Consider the following 21,610-nt stretch of genomic DNA (forward strand, 5'->3'; position numbering starts at 1 on the left):
AGCAAAAATAGCTCTCTTGTGGAAAATAACAGGTGTCAAACACAGTGGCTGTGTTTCGGGCTGACTACATTGCAGATACCTGCCTGCATATGTCTAATATTAAAAGGCCGTGGAGTTTTCTAATGAGCAATCATCAACTCAGGTTCATCAGGTTCATCTGTAACAGATGAGTTTTTAAAAAAAGTCCTCTTCTTAAACAGGACAGGATAATATACCTCCGCCCATACTTTCTCGAATGTCAGTTTAACGCCTTCTAAATGAGCATGTCGACGTGCCCACTTTTTTTTCCAGTTTTGCTAGGCTCGACGGTGTGTCCCCGAGTCACGCCATGGTGGCTTGTGTGTGTGTGTGTGTGTGTGTGTGTGTGTGTGTGTATGTAGACACAGGGCTGTGGGTTGCAGTGGGCGGAGGGGACTATTCTATTATCAGTCCAAGCGCATGTGAAGCGTAGGGAGACAGTCAGTGCGTCAGAGATGAGTCATTTTGAAGTTTCATAATGTGATGATATGATGTGACATGTCAAAGGACCACAAAGACTCAAGCTTTTGCCCAGTGACCCCTTTATGTGAATGCCGTTCCATATAGCCTTATCAATAACAGAGGCTGTTGTACATTAAGAAGCACTAAGAAGACTTGGTAAAAATGTACAGTGCCTTGCAAAAGTATTCACCCCCTTTTTCCTATTTCGTTGCATTACAACCTGTAATTTAAATGAATTTTTATTGAGATTTCATACACAAAATAGTCCAAATTGGTGAATTTTTGTTTTGTTTTAAGTGGTGCGTGCATTACTGTATGTATTCATTTGCTATGAAGCCCCTAAATAAGATCTGGCACAACCAATTACCTTCAGAAGTAACATAATTAGTTAAATAAAGTCCACCTGTGTGCAATCTAAGTGTCACATGATCTCAGTATATATACACCTGTTCTGAAAGGCCCCAGAGTCTACAACACCACTAAGCAAGGGGAACCACCAAGCAAGCAGCACTATGAAGGGCAAGTAGCTCTACAAACAGGCCAGGGACAAAGTTATGGAGAAGTACAGATCAGGGATGGTTATTAAAAAAATATCAGAAACTTTCAACATCCCACAGAGCACCATTAAATCCGTTGTTAAAAAATGGAACTAATATGGCACCACAACAAACCTGCCAAGAGAGGGCCGCCCACCAAAACTCCCGGACCAGGCAAGGAGGGCATTAATTAGAGAGGCAACAAAGAGACCAAAGAAAACCCTGAAGGAGCTGCAAAGCTCCACAGCGGAGATTGGAGTATCTGTCCATAGGAACACTTTAAGTCATACACTACACAGAGCTGGGCTTTACAGAAGAGTGGCCAGAAAAAAATAAGCAAACTGTCACGCCCTGGTCGAATTATATTGTGTTTGTCTGCATTTATTTGGTCAGGCCAGGGTGTGACATGGGTTTTTTGTGGTGTGTTTTGTCTTGGGGGTGTCTAGCATACTCTATGGCTGTCTGAGGCGGTTCTCAATCAGAGGCAGGTGATTATCGTTGTCTCTGATTGGGAACCATATTTAGGCAGCCATATTCTTTGAGTGTTTCGTGGGTGATTGTTCCTGTCTCTGTGTTTGTTGTCACCAGATAGCCTGTATAGGTTTTCACGTTCCGTTTGTTGTTTTTGTATTGTTCGTTTTCATCTTCATTAAACATGTCTCAAAAATATCACGCTGCATTTTGGTCCGCTTCTCTTCCACCAGACGAAAGCCGTTACACAAACACGTTTGGTGTTTGCCAAAAGGCATGTGGGAGACTCACCAAACATGTTTAAGAAGTAACTCTGGTCAGATGAGACTATAACTGAGCTTTTTAGCCATCAAGGAAAATGCTATGTCTGGCGCAAACCCAGCACCTCTCATCACCCTGAGAATACCATCCCCACAGTGAAGTATGGTGGTGGCAGCATCATGCTATGTTTTTCCATTGGCAGGGACTGGGAAACTGGTCAGAATTGAAGGAATGATGGATGGTGCAAAATACAGGGAAATTCTTGAGGGAAACCTGTTTCAGTCTTCCAGAGATTTGAGACTGGGACGGAGGTTCACCTTCCAGCAGGACAATGACAATAGGCATACTGCTAAAGCAACACTCGGGTGGTTTAAGGGGAAACATTTAAATGTCCTGGAATGGCCTAGTCAAAGCCCAGACCTCAATCCAATTGAGAATCTGTGGTATGACTTAAAGATTGCTGTACATCAGCAGAACACATCCAACTTGAAGGAGCTGGAGCAGTTTTTAGAGACATACCCCAAGTATTGACTTTGGGGGGTGAATAGTTATGCACGCTCAAGTTTTCAGTTTTTTTGTCTTATTTCTTGTTTGTTTCACAATAAAACATATTTTGCATCTCCAAAGTGGTAGACATGTTGTGTAAATCAAATGATACAACCCCCCCCAAAATCCATTTTAATTTCAGGTTGTAAGGCAACAAAATAGGAAAAATGCCAAGGGGGGTGACTGCTTTCGCAAGCCACTGTATGTGTCAGAGGATAGAAGGTTCATGCAATTTGGACATATAGACCATTACACCAAAGTGATAGACTGGTAAGACTTTAGGAAGACAAACAGACAGGTGTGTCTTTACTAGATATCTGTGTAACACTACAGTGCCTTGCAATCCTATTCCTTGGATTTCCCTCGGTTTTCTTCACATTTTATTGTGTTACAAAGTGGGATTAAATTGTTGGTAATTGTATTTTTTTGTAAAAACTCGACACAAAATACTCTAATGTCAAAGTGGAAGAATAATTCATAAAAATAAAATAAATATTAATAAATATGTAATAACTAAAATATTGTTAGAGGAATAAATATTCAGCTCTCTGAGTCAATACATGTTAGAAACACCTTTGGTATTGGTTACAGCTGTGAGTGTTCTTAGATACGTCTATGAGAGCTTTGCACACCTGGATTGTGCAATATTTGCCCATTATTCCTTTCAAAATTCTTCAAGCTGTGTCAAGATGTTGGGATTCATGCTTAGACAGCAATTTACCAGTCTTGACATAGATTTTCAAGCAGATTTAAGTCAAAGCTGTAACTTGGCCACTCAGAAACATTCACTGTTTTCTTGGTAAGTAACTCCAGTGTAGATTTGGATTGTGTTGTAGGTTATTGTCCTGCTTAAAGGTGAATTTCTCTCCCAGTCTCTGGTGTAAAAGCAGACTGAAACAGGTTTTCCTCTAGAATTTTGCCTGTGCTTAGCTCAACTTCTTTTTTCCTGAAAAACTCCCCAGTATTTGCCGATGTCAAGCATACCCATACCATGATGCAGCCGCCACCACCATGCTTGGAAATAAGGAGACAGTTACTCAGTGATGTGTTGGAATTGCTCCAAACATTTAGGCCAGACAGTGTATTCCTTTGCTGTGTCGTCACCCCCCCCCCTAGTATTACTTTAGTGCCTTGTTGCATGAAATATGCATGTTTTGGAATATTTGTATTCTGTATATTTGTATTCTTCGTTTCACTCTGTCGTTTAGGTCAGTATTGTGGAGTCACTATAATGTTGTTGATCCATTCTCAGTTCTCTCCCATCACAGCCATTGAACTCTGTAGCTGTTTAAAAATCACCAATGGCCTCATGGGAACATCCATGAACAGTTCCATTCCTGTCCTGCAGCTTAGTTCAAAAGGGCAACTTTATCTCTGATGTGTTTGGGCGGTTTAATACATAATCCACAGCATAATTATTATCTTGACCATGCTTAAAGAGATATTCAATGTATGATTTGTTATTGTTACCCATCTACCAATCACTGCCCTTCTTTACGAGGCTTTCGAAAAGCTCCCTGGTCTTTGTAGTTGAATCTGTCCTTGAAATTCAATACTTGTCTGAGGGACCTTATAGATGTGGTATGTATGGGGGACAGGGGAAGGGTTAGTCATTCAGAAATCTGGTCAACCGCTATTATTTCACCCAGAGGGAGTCCATATAACTTATTCTGTGATTTGTTAAGGAAAAATATACTCCTGATTTCATTTAGGCTTGCCTAAACAAAGGGGCTGAAAACTTCTACGACAACTATAGTTTAGTTATACCATTTTTATTTATCTTAAAATAACATTTCATGTTTCTTCCACTTTCACATTACAGAGTATTTTGTGTCGATGTTGACCAACAAAATGACAATTAAATAAATTTTAATCCCACTTCCTAGCACAATCAAATTTGACGAAATCCAAGGGGTCTGAATACTTTTGCAAGGCACTGTATATACAATATATCAGGGTCCTATATCTATGTGTAACACAGCCACACCCAGGCAACTGATAGGCCCTATCAGACCTATATATGTGCTGTGTATAACTGCTTGTTTCTTAGAACATAGCACATAGCAGTGACTTGAAACTTTCCTCTCTGAAGTGTTTCAAAAACATCCAAATGCTAACTGAGTTTAAATGGCTACGCATGAATAAGGACACTAAGATAGTGTTCAGAGTCAGAGGTTTGCGAGGTTGAGATGGAATACGCTGGATGCTGAAGGATCCGAATCACTCTGTTCAGAAGCCCTGCAGCGGCAGAATTTCCAAACCTTGTATGCAAATGTAGTTTTTGTAGGTTGTTTTTTGGACTTGAAAGAGATGGAGAATTGTGCAGGCTGAATTGCCTTTTCACTATGTACACCCTCGTAGACACTTTTACATCCACCGCTTTGGGGTTTTCTGAAGGAAAAAACTAGCACGGTATTTGCTGAGGACAACAAAAGGTCGCCCAAAACCTCATCTACTCAGGTTGTTATCTCGATTCAGAGAGAGGCTCTGCAACCCTATCACAAGGGAGAGGACATTTACCTCCCATTTTTACCTCAAATGAGTTCTCAGAAGTTGTTTTGGCTTGTCAAGCTAAGAACTTCTCAGAACTCTGGGCTCTCCACAAAGAACTCGATTTTTTTGTTCAAACTTAGTTCAGTATAAAGCACATTAATTATATTTTTTTAGGAAAAAGGACAGCCGCGTGAAAAGTAATCCACCATCAGATCTAAAAAAAATAAAGTTTAATGTTCGTGTATCACAAAGTAAATATATTAGTGTTTACAAAACAATTGGGTGCATGACAATAATGCATAACCTAATTACGTCTTCTTTTTTTTTTTTTACCAACAACAACAGTGATAAGAACGCCTTCTATCGACAACAAACACGGTTTCATCCCACAGTTATAAATGTATAATTCTACTGTATAAATGCAAAAGCCGTTACAAGTTCAACAGAGTGTGAGAGCAAAGGTAGGTGTTGCAGAGGAGCAGGAACTCACAGGGAGCTACGGTGGTTCAGATAACCTGACCTGTTTCTCTTGGAGCAGACTTATGACCTGCCTTACCTTATTTAGAGATCGCTCTTTTGAATACAGATACAGTCAGGTACAGAATTAGGTAAACATTTCGGAATAAATCATACTGCCAAAATATTTCCATGACGTAGGGGGAATCTATTGAGACATTCGAATTACTTAACAATACGGTTTTCAAAATGAGGGTGAATGTAGATGTTCCATAGTCCATTAAATAGCAATCCCCACTTAGGTAAATGAACAAAGATTTGCATGCTAAAAATGATTTGTGTTCTGAACAAAAATGCATCCATCTAATAGATTGTAAAAATGTATATCCTCACATTTTGGTTGTTCACTAAATATAAAAATTCACATGTTTTTTTTTTTTTTACTCCATGGTGTTGCAATGATCAACCCGACAGTTGTTCAGGGCTTATCCAAGTTATTGTGTAAGTGTCAGCATGCTTTGGATAGCCTCCCCTGACCAAAAGCTAACCACACCTTTGTAGGCATTGTCGTCGAATGCTGTGCTCTAAAAACATTAAACATATTTAGTGGTAAATCATACAATTTCAATTTTTAGTGAATTGTCCCTTGAACTATTGCATGAGAATAGAGAACACAATCGATCAGTGTAATTGAAAGAAGAGGTAATCATTTTAAACATCAATACAATTAGTGAGACAGTTGAACTGGTACGTGACTAAAATATCAATTTGAGAGGGAAACCTGACAAATGACATCACATGATGGCGGCTCTAAAATTGCCTGATCTAAACTCACATTAACAGAGGGACCCCAGTACCCCAGAAATGCATGTCATTGACTACATTACTCAAACGTTGCTATACAAACATGTACAGCACATCATTCACGGGAGACAATCAGAAATGTGAAAAATACTTTTGATGGAAAATCTGAAAACATGACGATGCATTTTAGAATCAAACAATAGTGCATATCTGTTTCAGGTCATCTTGAGGATGGGTGTTACCTAGGACTATGGCTAACGCTAGTCAACAAGAAATTAAACAACGGTACAGTGAACAAGATCCCCAAAACTGGGACAACTAGACATTTGCACTGGGTTCCTCAACAACAGCTAGTTGGTATTGCTCTACTAAACACACAATTGGTACTGTACGAATCAAAGTGAGATGGTGCGATGGTAAACCCTGCTTTCAAATTCAGTTATTACTGGTTTATGGTTCACACCATTTTAAATTCCCTCCATTTGGTAAAATCGAGAAGGTCAACGTCTACATTTGAAAATACTTGTGCTTATTATTGATGGCTATAATACCCACCCAACGTTATCACATGAAGTTGTCGTCCCAAATACAGTGCATTCGGAAAGTATTCCGGCCTTTTGACTTTTTCCACATTTTGTTACATTACAGCCTTATTCTAAAATGTATGAAATTGTTGTTTTTTCTGATCAATCTACACACAATACCCCATAATGACCAAGCAAAAACAGGTTTTTCAAAATCTTTGAAAATATTAAAAAAATAACTCAAATGTCACATTTACATAAGTATTCAGACCCTTTACTCAGTACTTTGTTGAAGCAGATTTACCAGTGACTACAACCTTGAGTCTTCTTTGGTATGACGCAACAAGCTCGGCATACCTGTATTTGTGGAGTTTCTCCTATTCTTCTCTGCAGTTCCTTTCAAGTTCTGTCAGATTGGATGGGTAGAGTTGCTGCACAGCTTTTTTTCAGGTCTCTCCAGAGATGTTTGATCGGGTTCAAGTCCGGACTCTGGCTGGGCCCCTCAAGGACATTCAGATACTTGTCCCAAAGCAACTCCTGCGTTGTCTTGGCTGTATGCATAGGGTCGTTGTCCTGTTGGAAGGTGAACCTTCGCCCCAGTCTGAGGTCCTCTGCGCTCTTGAGCAGGTTCCTTCGACCTCATGGCTCTGACATGCATTGTCAACTGTGGGACCTTATATAGACAGGTGTGTGCCTTTCCAAATCATGTCCAATCAATTGAATTTACCACAGATGGACTCCAATCAAGTTGTAGAAACATCTCAAGGAGGATCGATGGGAAAAGGATGCATCTGAGCTCAATTTAGAGTCTCATAGCAAAGGGTCTGAATACGTATGTAAATAAGGTTTTTCTGTTTTGTTTTTTTATATACATTGGCAAACATTTCTAAAAACCTGTTTTTGCTTTGTCATCATGGGGTACTGTGTGTAGATTGATGAGGGACATTCTTTTTTTAAATTTAATCAATTTTCGAATAAGGCTGCAATGTAACAAAATGTGGTAAAAGTCACGGGGTCTGAATACTTTCCGAATGACCTGCACACCCTACCCTGTTAGTGCTTTGATCAAATCGGACCACATTGTCAAATTAAATAAGACTTTTCTGAGCCAAATCCTGGTTGACTTGAAGTGAAAGGGAATACTACCAGGATATTCTGGTGTTGTCCTCGTACACTCTTAACAAACCCGAGCCCAAACCTGTCTTCGTAACAACTGGGACACCCATCTTCCCAATCTGGACATAACTAACATCCTATAGTCCACCAGAAATATGTTTCCTTATTATACACAGCACATATTTAAATAACATTAACGACAAACACTTTTCAGAGTCAGAATTATGTATGTACAAAAACGACATCTACAGACCACTCGCCATCAGTCTTGATAGGAAGAAAGGAGAGAGGGGTGGGGGAATCAGCACAGTCAGTGAAAACACAAAAAACTGGGCTTCTACAAGGAAAGAAATAAAGGCTCTCTAGGTGCTTTGGCAAAAAAATAAACAAAAAGTAAAATCCCTTTACTTGAGGCAACATTGGTTGTTAAGGCTCTACTGCAGCTGTGCTTTTTTAGTATTGACCGATGACGACTATGTTATGAGATAGGGATGAGGAAGGAGGAGGAGTTGGAGGAGAAGAGGTGCTATCTGGAATCCTCTGGCTCTGATTTGATGGTCTTCTTGTCGGAAAGGTTGAGAGCCCCTTGGGAGAAGTCGGCCCCGTTCCCATTTTCTGGAATGAGAAAGAGAAAACAACAACATAGGAGGAGTTGGATTATTATCAGATGATTCAGCATGAGTGAACTATGACAGAGAATTAACCAGCTGATTCAGTATCAAATGATTCAGAATGAAGGTTAAATGTGATGGAATCTTTGAGCTGATTCCATATCAAATGATTCATTGTGAATGAACTACAATAGAGAATCTCTAGGTGCAGACCTGTGGCCAAAGTTTTGCCCTCGACATTGCCATGGTGACTCGTCGCCGGGGTCTTTCCCTCCCCGTTGCTGTGATGCCTCTTTAGCTCATTGGCTAGCTGTTTCCCCAGGGGTATGTCTACATCTGACCTTTGACCCGCCACACGCAGGTTCAGTGGCCTCTCCCCTACAGGAACACACAGCTCGGTAAGGCCAAACATTTTATAAAAACAGAATGACAATACAGTACTTATCTATTCCATTCTATTCTAACATACAATTCAACTCATAAAAAGCCATTAAAACACCGTTATTCAAAATAATGATTTGTGTCTGTTCTGTAGAAAATGCCATTATCTATGTTTCGCTCTGTAATGAATAGAGGCTGTTAAATGAATGAGCGGTGTGTGTACTGTGTATAAAATAAAAAGGTGTTAGTCACGCCGCATTGCTGTCAATGCTGTCAATGAAGACCCATTAGATCAGCCAGAGGTAGAGCACAAAGGAAGATAACTAATGCTGTGTACATGTGTGTGTGTGTGTGTGTGTGTGTGTGTGTGTATGAGCCATCCTCGCTTCATCAGCCTTCACTGGTGTGTGTGTGTGCCCGTGTGTGCCTATGTGTGTGTTTCAATGTGTATGTCTGTGTGTGTGTGTGTGTGTGTGTGTGTGTGTGTGCTTGAAGGGAAAGAGAATAAGCAGTATTAACATGGCAGTGTCATGCTGTTGACTGCGTGAGGTTGTGGGTGTGAAAGGTGTCACCCTCTATCCTCTGTGTTCACCACGCACTCTTAAGAGGGCTTCAGAACAATACAATAGCAGCCTATGCTACTCAAAGCAAGCTTAAAGCAACTCATAGCATTTATGGTTATATAAGTCCTTTTTTTCCCTATCTGAGGACCATACACACAAGTGGATCCTTCCTGAAACTCCCCAAAATCTCCACAAACAGCTGACAAATGAATGGAAGAAATTAACATTTGACTGAGAAACGAAACATAAAGGCAAAATATTTAACCAGCACAAAAATAATTGCGTCGGATGGTGGTACGCTTAACCAATATTAACTTTTATGCATTTTCCTTTCCTAAACGTCACTGAAACTACACCTAACCTGAACCTTAACCTAACCCTCGTTCCTAAACCTAACTTCAACACTTGATTCCAATGAACAAAAATATAAACGCAACATGCAACAATTTCAAAGACTTTACTGAGTTACAGTTCATATTTGGTATTGGTATTGTGGCAGCCGGCAGGGAGAGGTGAGTGGTAATTGAGTGGTAATTGAGTGGTAATTGAGTGGTAATTGAGGAGAGAGATCTTGCAGGTAGCTGGATCCACCCACCAAGCCTAATAGGAACTTCCTGCCCCAATGATGAAAGGCTGTGGGTCATTAAGCCAGGGAGTGCTTGGGGATAAAGGAGGAAGCAGCCTGCACAAAAGGGCAGAGGTGAGAGACAAGAGAAGTATGAAGAGTGAGAGAAATGAGAACAAAATCTGTGTGATTGCCCGGTGTGACTTGGACTGTTGGACAACCCCCACCCCTCCTCCTGCTGTGTACTGGACCGGCCGAGGAACCGTGTGAGGATTACCCCTGGGAAACGGGATGGACAAAGAGAACGGCTTGTGGACTGTGAGGTGACTGGTGAATTCCCACTTCTTTCCCCGTTGTACCAAAATCCCCAATAAACTGTTTTGCATTCGCTTTGTGCTACTGGTGCATGTTTTGTTATTGCACTTGCTGACGTGGAAATCCCACGCCCTTGATCTTGCTACAGGATTTGCTGAGAAAGCAGCAGCTACCCTTCCTGGGATCCACACAACATGAAACATGACAATACAGAACATTAGTAGACAGGAACAGCTCAAGGCTAGAAATACAGACATTTAAAAATGGAACACGAAGCCTACATATCCATAGATAAGCCCAAACTATCTAGGTCAAATCTACATGCATGCAGGCCATGAAAGAACAGGGACATTTTCAGCTTCCAGGAATTGTGTACAGGTCCGTGCATTATCATGCTGAAAAATTAGGTGATGGAGGTGGATGAATCTCACGACAATAGGCCTCAGGATCTTGTCATGGTACCTCTGCGCATTCAAATTGCCATCAATGAAATACAATTGTGCTCGTTGAATGTAGCTTATGCCTGCCCATACTATAACCCCACCACCACCGTGGGGCACTTTTCACAATGTTGACATCAGCAAACTGCTCTCTCACACAATGCCATACACACCGTCTGCCATCTGTTCAAACTGGGATTCATCCATGAAGAGCACACATTGCCAGTGGCTATCAAAGGTGAGCATTTGCCCACTGAAGTCTGTTACAATGCCGAACTGCAGTCCGGTCAAGACCCTGGTGAAGATGATGAGCTTTCCTGAGACTGTTTCTGACAGTTTGTGCAGAAATTCGTTAGTTGTGCAAAACCACAGTTTTAATCAGCTGTCCGGGTGGCTGGTCTCAGACGACAACAGCAAAGGTCCCTGTGAAGATGCTGGAGGAAACAGGTACAAAAGTACCTATATCCACAGTAAAACAAGTCCTATATCGACATAACCTGAAAGGCCGCTCAGCTAGGAAGAAGCCACTGCTCTAAAACCACCATAAAAAAAGCCAGACTACGGTTTGCAACTGCACATGGGGACAAAGATCGTGCTTTTTGGAGAAATGTCTTCTGGTCTGATGAAACAAATATAGAACTGTTTGGTCATAATGATCATCGCTATGTTTGGAGGAAAAAGGGGGAGGCTTACAAGCCGAGGAACACCATCCCAACAGTGAAGCACGGGGGTGGCAGCATCATGTTGCGGGGGTGCTTTGCTGCAGGAGTGACTGGTGCACTTCACAAAAAGATGGCATGAGGAGGAAAATGTGTGGATATATTAAAGCAAATGGGTCTTCCAAATGGACAATGACCCCAAGCATACTTCCAAAGTTGTGGCAAAATGGCTTAAGGATAACAAAATTCAAGGTACTGGAGTGGCCATCACAAAGCCCTGACCTCAATCCTATAGAAATGTTGTGGGCAGAACTGAAAAAGCATGTGCGAGCAAGGAGGCCTACAAACCTGACTCAGTGACACCAGCTCTGTCAGGAGGAATGGGCCAAATTTCACCTAACTTATTGTGGGAAGCTTGTGGAAGGCTACCCGAAACGTTTGACACAAGTTAAACAATTTAAAGGCAATGCTCCCAAATACTAATTGAGTGTATGTAACCTTCTGACCCACTGGGAATGTGATGAAATAAATAAAAGCTGAAATAAATCATTATCTCTACTATTATTCTGATTTTTCACATTCTTAAAATAAAGTGGTGATCCTAACTGACCTTAGACAGGTCATTTTTACTAGGTTTAAATGTCAGGAATTGTGAAAAACTGAGTTTAAATATATCTGGCTAAGGTGCGTGTAAACTTCCGACTTCAACCGTAAATGTCTAATGTCTGACCTGGTTGTAGACTGGTGTTATCAGGGGAGCCTCCGTTGGTATGGTGGCGGTGCTCTGGGTCTGTGCTGTGTCTAAATTTGAAGCCCCCCATAGGAACCCTCCACTCCAGGGTCTGAAGTCTATCCTGGGCCTTGGCCTCGTGGAGGATCTCCATCTGCCTGGCCAGCAGATGCTCCAGCTGCAGCTACAACACATACAGATGCATATAATCAGTTGAAGATACATGTCTATTGTTACACACACATTAGAAAACACATAACACACAAACAACTGAGCCTGGAGTTCTATCAAAGACCATCTAAAAGGACAGCACAATCTTAAGTTCCTTCTCTAGTCTAGATACTCGTTGTTTACATGTATCTTTTGGGGTGGTAGGTAGCCTAGTGGTTAGAGCATTGGGACAGTAACCATAAAGGGTGCTGGATTGAATCCCTGAGCTGATAAGGTACAAATCTGTCGTTCTGCCCCTGAACAAGGCAGTTGACCCACTGTTCCCCGGTAGGCCGTCATTGTAAATAAGAATTTGTTCAGCATCTACACTGTCTTGTTTGTTTCTCCAAAACAACACAAAATAAGCCTGCAATTTGATGAGGGATAATTAGGTGAGCATTGGTGATGATGTCATAACAGACAAAGAGGGAATGGACGGGCTACTGCTTTACTTATTCTGTTTTTTCCCTCAATTATAAATGAGAAACGAGGATACAAACTGTATTATAAAACAAAATAGCTTGTCAATAACTCTGCTGGTGATATGCAGTGGTGAATCTTCAATTTCTCACATTTCTTCTAATTGGTATGACCCAGCCTATGCACCACCCGCAGATTGGACGTCAACTAGCCAGTCAGTCAGTCAGACAGCAAGCCACACAGTCGGTCAGGCAGCCAAGCAGTTTGCTGCCAGCCAGTCTTTATGTCTGTTTGTCCGTCAGTCTGTCCAGCCATCCCTCAGAGAGTGGTAGTGTAGTCACCTGGATGTTGCGTCCTGTGGTCTCCTCTCCTTTAGACTTGGCTGTGGCCAGCTGCTCCCTCAGGGTCTCTTGTCTCATGTGGATGGCCTGCAGGGCCTCCTGAAGGTCAAAGAAGCCCTCCTGACACGAGAGAGAGAGAGAGAGAGAGAGAGAGAGAGAGAGAGAGAGAGAGAGAGAGTGAGAGAGGAATGCCACTATCAGACCATGGTCCCATTCAGATTTTCTCTCATTTTATGCTCTACTCTACTCATGATGCCGTCTAGCTGAAATAATGTCACCCAGTCTCACCAGGGGATGCTTGTCACACTTATCTCCTGTGAAAAATAACTGTTATATTTTCAGCATGTCTACCCTTAGATCTGTTTATTGGATTCTGAAGTTGAAATTGAGGTCTGAATAAGGAGACAGTGGGTTGCCAGGTTGGGTTGGGTTGAGGGGGCTGTCCCTCCTCTCTGTACAGGGTTTGTGGAGGATGTAGGGGGAAGGTTAACACATGTCTACAAGTGACGTAAATCTGACCTCACCCTATCGCCACACCTTATGATTTATCACACCTTCACAGCACCCACAGAAGGTGTGGAGGCAGAGTGTGTGTATGTGAAAGAGAGGGAGAGACAGAGAGAAAAAGAGCATATGAGTATCGTGTGTGCGGACAACCCAACTGCGCAAGTGCATGGGGGTGGGTGGTTCTGAGCGCGCCCATGCGGTGATGTCATGTAAACCTCAGGACTATGGGTAGGCGTGACTGAGCTCATTTGGGCTTTTGTGTTGTCCATGTGGGCGTGTGGCTGGCTCTTAATGGGAGGGTGGCAGTTGTGTGTGTGTGTGTGTGTGTGTGTGTGTGTGTGTGTGTGTGTGTGTGTGTGTGTGTGTGTGTGTGTGTGTGTGTGTGTGTGTGTGTGTGTGTGTGTGTGTTTGAGTGTTTGAGACGGGGGTAGGGCAGAAGAGTGGGTGGGGATTAATTTTCTAACTCTCCATGGTTAACTCCAGTTAAGTCCTTTGTGGAGATAAATATGTAAAACTTCATCTCAAGGACACACAGTAACATGTTGTTAAAAGAAAACAACCAGGTTGTGAGAATAATTCCCCTTTAGTAAGAGAATAGTGCCACAAAAATGTGAAAATGTTGAATTATAATGTGGATTATAATTAATTTATTAGGGCATTTTAATGTGTAAATTACAAACTTTAGAAGCCTTTTTAACCTTGTATACACTATAGGTTTACATTGCCTGCTGTGCAGGAACATTTGCAGCAACAAAAGAGTGATCAAATTAAGATCCTACATCTGTTGCAAATATCTTCAGTAGTCTCCAATAAATTCCGGGAAATATATTTTCGATGAAAACAATCCACTTCAACTCATTCATTCATTCAAACAAATAACTGTTTTTGTTCTACCAAGGTCTGCTATGTGGCTGCCCCGGAGGACTGAGAAACAGGGGGAAGGTGATGGGGGGGCGTGGGCCTGCTAGCTAGTCTCACCCTGGCCCACCCCTGGTCTGTGGAGGCGTAGGGGAAGCTCACTGACATCAGAGATTTGGACCGTCATCAAACATACCACTGGAGGGAGATGAATGGACAGCTGCCATAAGCTCAACTCACAACAGTTCCCTACACAAAGACGCTCTTTACTGAACAACTCAAAAACAACTCAGAGGAGTTTCTGGGGGAACTCTTTACTCAACACCTGCACCACACGATGAGGAACGGAACTAGAGAAGCATTGACACACTGACAGACAAAGCCCTCTACTTCGCGGTATCCAACGCACTTCAAAAGACAAGGAGTGGATGCAGCGAGGTGTGTCAGTCAATCTCTCACTGTGGGTCCTCAGGGCGTTATGTAAGGCGTGGAGGAGGAGGTGACCCGATTCGACAGAGGAAGTTTTTATTCCGGTGAACTTTGATCTTTCCCCTGCATTATGACACCCAGTAGTCTTGAGGGACACGCCCCCTGTCCGCCGAGCCCCATATACACAGCCAAGCTGGCTGACAGGCAGCTATGCAAACAAAAGGCACTGGACACACCCATCCAGAACCATGCACTATCGGTCTGTGGGAATCCGGGATTGTTAAGGGATTTACCCTTTCTAATCTAACAGCACACAGGTGTTAGGAAACTGGGGATATAGGAGTGAGCTTTAACTTATATAAGGTCAAACTCTGTGGAAAGCTCTGTGGTCGTTGGATCATGCGGTGAGAAAGAGATGGGCTCACCTCGGTTTTAATCCTCTTGGGAGAAATCTCATCTCTATCACCACATCGGGACCTACAGGAGAGAAAGAGATAGGGAGAGAGACAAACAGGGAGAGAGAGAAAGAGAGACAGAGAGAGAGAACAAGACAGAGGGAGAGCGAGAGGGAGAGAGAGATTGTAAAATGTTGTAAGATGTTTATTAATTTCCCTTTAACCTCTGGTGCAACACCAATGAATGATCATTCCAAAAGAATGATTTATGAATCAACATGCAACATCATCATTACAAGAACAAGTGAGAGAGACATGTGGCACTGGGTGGAATTTTCCATCTTTGTGGTTGCCAGTCAGGAAGCACCTGCATGTCAGATTAAACCTGTCATCTAGAAGCAGTGAGAGGGAAGTGGCAAGCACATACACACACACACAGAAATACATACGCAAACACACAAGCAAACACACTTCCCGGCTGGCAACTACGAGGATGGAGCACCATGTCTGATACTCAATAAATCGGGTGACATTTTTTACTTCAACTTTGTTCATCAACCATTCATGAGAAGGCATTTCACCCAGTCACATTAAAGTATTACCATTCATCCTCAAGTTGAGTGTGCGTGTGTGTGTGTGTGTGTGTGTGTGTGTGTGTGTGTGTGTGTGTGTGTGTGTGTGTGTGTGTGTGTGTGTGTGTGGTAGCTTCTCACTTGCTGGTCCTGTAGGTGTATTTGTAGGTGACCTCCCGTGAGACCTGTCTAGCCAGACCAAACAGCTCATCTCTCCTGGTCAGCAGGGACACCTCCTTCATACACAACTGAGCTGCTGCCTCGTTCACTGTCAGCTAGACACAGAGAGAGAGAGAGAGAGAGAGAGAGGGGGGGGGGGGGAGAAGAGGGGAAGAGGGAGAGGAGAAGAGGGAAAGAGGGAGAGAAGAAGAGAGTGGCGGTATAAGGATACTGTTCTATGCAGTTATAAAGCAGGTTCTCTGAAACCACGTGGTCAAACGTATCTAAAGCAGAGCAGCAGCGAACACACATCTGAAAATATTGTACTCCTTGCACAGCGATAGCCAGAAACACACACCCTCTTCCCCCTCTACCTCGTGCAGCGTAAGTTGCTTGCCATCCTTCCTCTTGGAGTCGAAGCGTCCGTAGATGGCGCTGTACTTGCGTATCTCCTCCGCCCTCCTCGGGTCGTCCTCGTCCATGTCCAGGATGTGGCAGATCATCTTGGCCAGCTTCTTGTTGCCCCGCAGCCCTTCCTTCACGTCGGCCGGATCGCTCCGGGGCAGCGCCTGGGCCAGCCGCTCCACACACTCCACCACCGACCGCAACGCCGCGGCATCTAGTACCTCCTCGCCGCGGGGGGACGAGGGGGAAGCCAGACCCAGGGTCAACTCCGCTGGGGACAGGCTATGCTCGCTCTCCGCTCCCCCTCCCACGCCGTGGGAGGACAAGGAGGCCCAGAAGCGGGGCTCACTGACCCTCTGCAGTGGAGACCCTGAGGCCGAACCCCCTCCTCCCTCGCCCCCCACCACTGATGCCGACGCTTCGCCTCTCCTGGGCTCCCCCACACACGCTGACGCCTGAGGTTTGGGCACTTTGACGTGGGTGCTAGCGTTAGCATTACCGTTAGCTTCTAGCTTGTAGACAGGGATGCTGCAGACAGGGAGAGAGGCCAGGGGCTGGTTGAACAGGGCCGGGTTGGTGACCCAGTCTCGCAGGGCCTTCTGGAGCCTTCTCACATGCAGGGGCTTGCTGGCCATGCCCACCAGGGCCATGATCTCCAGGAACTCCTCCTCGGCCGCCTCACACAGCTGCTGCACGTCGTCGCCGCCCTGCTGGATGAAGGCCTCGTAGTAAGACAGCAGGTTGGCCCTCTGGAGGATCCTGTAGAGCTGGAGCTCCCCCAGGGTCCTGGGCAACGCCGCCGCCATCCCTGACCAAAACACACAGGCAAATCACCCTCCAGAGAAACAAAGCACAGCTCAGATCTAAAACCTTGAACAACAAATAAATCATAAATAGTCTATGAACATACAAACACAGCATAAATATTTAAAAAACACATACTACTACAGCCTAACCAATAAGTACTGTAGATTAGCCTTTCCGGGTGTGAGGTATAAAGTAGTGGCGCTCGATTAGCAGAATAAAGAATGTGAAGCTGTGATAATGGGGCATTATTAGTCAGACGGGCAGATCTGAACACAGCTTAAGGAGAGCCCAGCCTGCCACACTCCTGGAGACGAGGGAGAGTCACATACCAGACGCCACCTCTGCAGCACACGTAGGTGGTCTCTCTCTCTCTCTCTCTCAGCATGGAGTCAACCACTGTGTGTGCGTGTGTGCATTCTTCCCCCACTCCCTGTCCCCAGTACATTTTATAGCTACCTAACACAGCCAGTGAGGGGAGTGAAATAGAGCAAGGGTGACAGTGGGATACAGGGCAGGTTGCTGGCTAGTACAGAGGCCCATTTAGATTTGACTCACCCTCCACTTAAGCTATGCCCTCCACGCACGCACGCGCACACACACACACACACACACACACACACACACTCACACTTCTGCCTATCCCGATGTGCTGTTCTAATTAGCTCTATCCCTTGGACCAGCCATATAAGGTTTGTTTGGCTGCTATATTATTGCTACTTATACCCAATAGCCAGTGTTTTCCCCCTCATCAACGGATCATTACTGTGACACTGTGCCTCCTCTCACACTCTGTGGCTGAGTCCCAGTACTGAATGGAGTCTGTTGACAACTCGACTAAAAAAGTGGACACCCACTGGGCACAGACGCCAGTTCAACATCTAGTATTGATTTACATTTGGTTGAGTTGTCAACTAACGTGAAATCAACAAAAGAATTCCCCATGCCATTGGATTTAGTTGAACATTTGGGTGACAAAAATATAAAATTCCCTTAAACTGATTACTTTTTGCAGTTTTCCACGTTGATTCAACATCATCACAATGAACTTCTTGGGTGGAATGATGTGGAAACAACAGGGTGTGGGATGGCTAGAGCAGCTCGCACAAGCCTAATATCAGCATAACACCTGGCTGCAGACCCCCCCATCATCAGTCTGTTTTTAAAACACATCTACTCTCTTCCCCACTCTGTAACTCTTCTTCTCCCTGTCCGCGAGTCAGCCTTATCCAGACAAACACGTGCCCGAAAGGGGCTTCCTTTTTTTTTATACCCCTGATGGAGCGTGCCTCACACCTACCCACACCACACACACCTTTACCGAGCACACCACCGATCAAAGACACACAGGATGGACGCTGCCGTTTACAATAACAGGCAAGTTTTTTTCTGTCTTTCCTTAAAAGCTGAATTTGAAACAGAACACAGACGGGCACAGGTGAACAGTCCCTTGTTTCATGTGGACTAGGTGTTTGTGGACAGTGATAAATGGCTTCGTGTTCACCCTCTCTGGCCCTGCAATGAAGACGAAAGATCAGACCTAACCAATATGCGATGCAATTTACATTTCCAGTTGCGTGGTGGATAGGACACCTTGCTGTACTGCTATGTGTTCTACTCGACACCTACAGTAGAACTGGTGCCTTCGCACATGATACATAGACGATTTGAAATCAATTAATTTGTTTGCTTCTGCCTGTTTTGGATATCAACTTTTCAAGCTCCATTGTGATAGTGTTGATTGAGTCACATGTCCGCCTTAATATCAGAGGTCGAAGCAGTTGCTCCTCTCCCAAAACCCCTCTAAGCATCCAGTGTTTTGGCTATTCTCAGAAACAGCACATGGCATCGACTACCTCTAACTTTCTCAAAAGAACCACCGTGTTCTGTAAAGAATCATCAAGAAGGAGAGAAAAAGGTCAATTTGTCAGTGCTGCAAAGACAGTGAGGTCGTGCTGTACTCAAGCTGAATATTTAACACAGAAGCTGGACTTTATAGGGGTGGTTGCTGAAACCCATTTAGGCTGTATAACCTCATCAGAGCCCTCACCAAACGTGTGATAACATTGGAGGGTTTCTGGCCATTGCCTCTTAAGTTTCTGGGAAAGTACTCTCAAATGACATATTAACCTGTTAAACTCTTGAGTGGTTGTTTGGGGCCCTGTAGTATGCATGGAAAGGGTACACCCTGATGGTCAGTGTAAAGCACTGAATTTCCTTCCCCATCCACATGACCTTCTATGCGTCCTCCACAACCTCCATGATCTATCTCACTCGTTTACAATAGGAAAAGTGAATGGGAACAGAAGTTTGAAGTTTCTTCACCTGTCTTGTCTTATTTATTTTTAATTGCTAGGGTCATTTTAAGATGTCAGGCTTCAAAATCAGTTCAGACGTTTTTTGGCACAGTGACTCACTACCCAAACTAGACACAACTGGTTTCAAGAGGACAAGAGACGTCATGTGATCTCCTACTGCTATCTAGTGGACGAACTGGGAATCAGACAGAGGATATATTTACATCAATGGATACAGTAGGTAGAAATGTCAGCTTTCTCCTCGTATGTATATGTCCATCATTCCTGTAAGAGGAAAAATGAAGCCTTGGCACGTTGCACAAGCCTGGCGCTTTTAAAATGGCCGTGTTCCTATGGGAATTTGCACACGTTTAGAGCACTATCATTTAGTAAAAGATTTGACAAATGCTTTTTCTTAATGAAAATAAATATACGTTTGGAACCGTAATTGGTGACTTGTTTTTTTATTTCAAACATAGACTTTCAAATCTCTTAGATCCACCTCTCCAGCACCTCCTGAGTCTTGTAATATTAGTCATGGAAATAAAATACACTGAATAAAGCCTATCGACAAATATACAATCACTTTAAAAACGTACCCTATAGCATCTACTTAACCTGGTTCAAAGACAAGGAAAACAGTGATTTTCCGAGAAACATTTATTACTGGATGTTCTAGCTGGTGTTTGGGTACACTTACTTCTGACTTGAAAACCTTTAAAATATCCAATTAACTAACACTAGTATGAATCACGGTCTTAAAAAAAAGGGTAGTTGTAGACTATGCAAAAAGTAAAACTGAAAATCAGAGGAAACCCCCCTACAAAAGTGACAGTGGTGGAATAATCCCTCCGTTTCTCCCAGGAAATGTGTTCCTCCGATCTGGGCTCCCTGTTAGGTGAGTTTTATGCCAAGATGTCCTGACCTTTATGGCACAGAGGGGAGGTATGCTTCTGCACTGGCCCTGTAACTGCAGAGTCATTGGTTCAAATCCTGCTCTCGCTGTTCGAATTGATCATCATTTCATCTCAAATTAATTTAAATCTGATGACTATCATCCCTGATATCATGAGAAAGCATGCTTTACAATTGACTTCCCAGGATAGCATATCTCACTTCCTTATTGGAAAGCATTGAATCAAGCAGGCCTATGAACCAAAGAAGTTCCCAGTCACGTACTCAATGCCAACTAGGCTTAAAATCCACAAGGAAAGCATACGTTATTTAAGTCATTGTGGGAAAACGACAGAAGCGAGGGAGGGAGCAAGCAGATGCTTTCTTTACACAGCTGCGGATAGACTCCCACCGCCGCCGTCCCCTCGCCCAGGAATAAACGGGTTTGCGTCTCCCACTCCGAGAGTAAAAACATAAATAAACATCCTGTTTCTACTGTCTGTCAGCGTAGCTCAGCGCACAGTGCAAAACTCCACGTTCCCCATATAAAAGTCATACAAAACGTCGTAATGTTGTGCCAACAGAATGAATGAGGCTTAGTTACAATAGGATGTGCACTCTCTTCATCAATAATATTCATCAATAGGCTAGTATAAACGAGTGTCCTAGCCTATCTCTCTTCTTTATATTATCCGTAATGCTGTCCCATGTCCACACAATTATTTAGGCCATTAAAAGTCCAATCTAAAGTTGTCTGTCTTCAGCATATTGTCTAGTCAATCTATGGACGCATCTCAAATTTGCTCCCTGCTAGAAATTGAAAGAAAGCGGCCACCGCGGGCGCGTACCTGCAGAACTCTTCGCACCGCTCATCCAACCTTTCGTTCCTTTTTTGCTCTTCAATTCTCCCCTCACGGCGAGAAGCAAAACGAGTGTGGGCAATAGAAGTTTAGTATAAAGGACCTGCTAAGTGTTGGTTTATCCCTACTCCCCTACTGTTCCGAGTTGGTTGCTCCTCTCTTGCTACATTTCTCTCTCACTCCCACGCGGCTGCGTGACGCAGATCCTGGCGTGGGTGGCTGCGGGGCGTGGGAGGCTGCTGCATGGAATACCAAGCATCATGTCACACCAGGCAGCGACCGCGGTAAGCAGGGAAGGGAGGGAGATGCTGGCGCGTCACCACACACAGGCTTCAGATGCTTTTCAAAAAGCCAGTTGTACTGAAAATAGGCCCAGAGGCGTCATGCTCATCACAGTGAGTACAGGGCACATGCCGTAAACGTAAATAAATAAATAAAGTACATTGTTACATTTCTCTGTACACTGCAAATAATTGTAGTAATTGTTTTTACAATAAATGACTGGCAC

General features: G+C 43.6%; 1 protein-coding gene and 1 long non-coding RNA gene across 3 annotated transcripts in view; one reads left to right on the forward strand and one right to left on the reverse strand.

Annotated features, from left to right (window-relative positions):
* LOC135547281 (uncharacterized) overlaps nucleotides 1–14,369 on the forward strand; it is a 26,995-nt gene extending 12,626 nt beyond the window's left edge. Inside the window, exon 3 of the long non-coding RNA XR_010456686.1 lies at nucleotides 14,328–14,369. This is a non-coding gene — a long non-coding RNA (uncharacterized LOC135547281). The remainder of the gene's footprint in view (nucleotides 1–14,327) is intronic.
* LOC135547279 (NGFI-A-binding protein 1-like) lies at nucleotides 4,996–21,301 on the reverse strand. 2 transcript variants are annotated; one of them, XM_064976110.1, is made up of 8 exons: nucleotides 21,091–21,301; nucleotides 16,217–17,055; nucleotides 15,825–15,958; nucleotides 15,142–15,193; nucleotides 12,923–13,042; nucleotides 11,952–12,135; nucleotides 8,512–8,676; nucleotides 4,996–8,302 (listed from the first exon to the last, which is right to left on the reverse strand). In XM_064976110.1, exons 1-8 carry the CDS (start codon nucleotides 21,113–21,115, stop codon nucleotides 8,214–8,216), a joined length of 1,608 nt encoding a protein of 535 aa, XP_064832182.1. In that variant the 5' UTR covers nucleotides 21,116–21,301; the 3' UTR covers nucleotides 4,996–8,213. The 2 variants fall into 2 exon arrangements, with proteins under 2 accessions (XP_064832182.1, XP_064832183.1); XM_064976111.1 differs by having other exon boundaries at nucleotides 16,217–17,082.
* Nucleotides 21,302–21,610: the final 309 nt, after the last annotated feature.

This window comes from Oncorhynchus masou, chromosome 10 (assembly GCF_036934945.1).
Source record: "Oncorhynchus masou masou isolate Uvic2021 chromosome 10, UVic_Omas_1.1, whole genome shotgun sequence".
NCBI classification, from domain to species: Eukaryota; Metazoa; Chordata; class Actinopteri; order Salmoniformes; family Salmonidae; genus Oncorhynchus; species Oncorhynchus masou.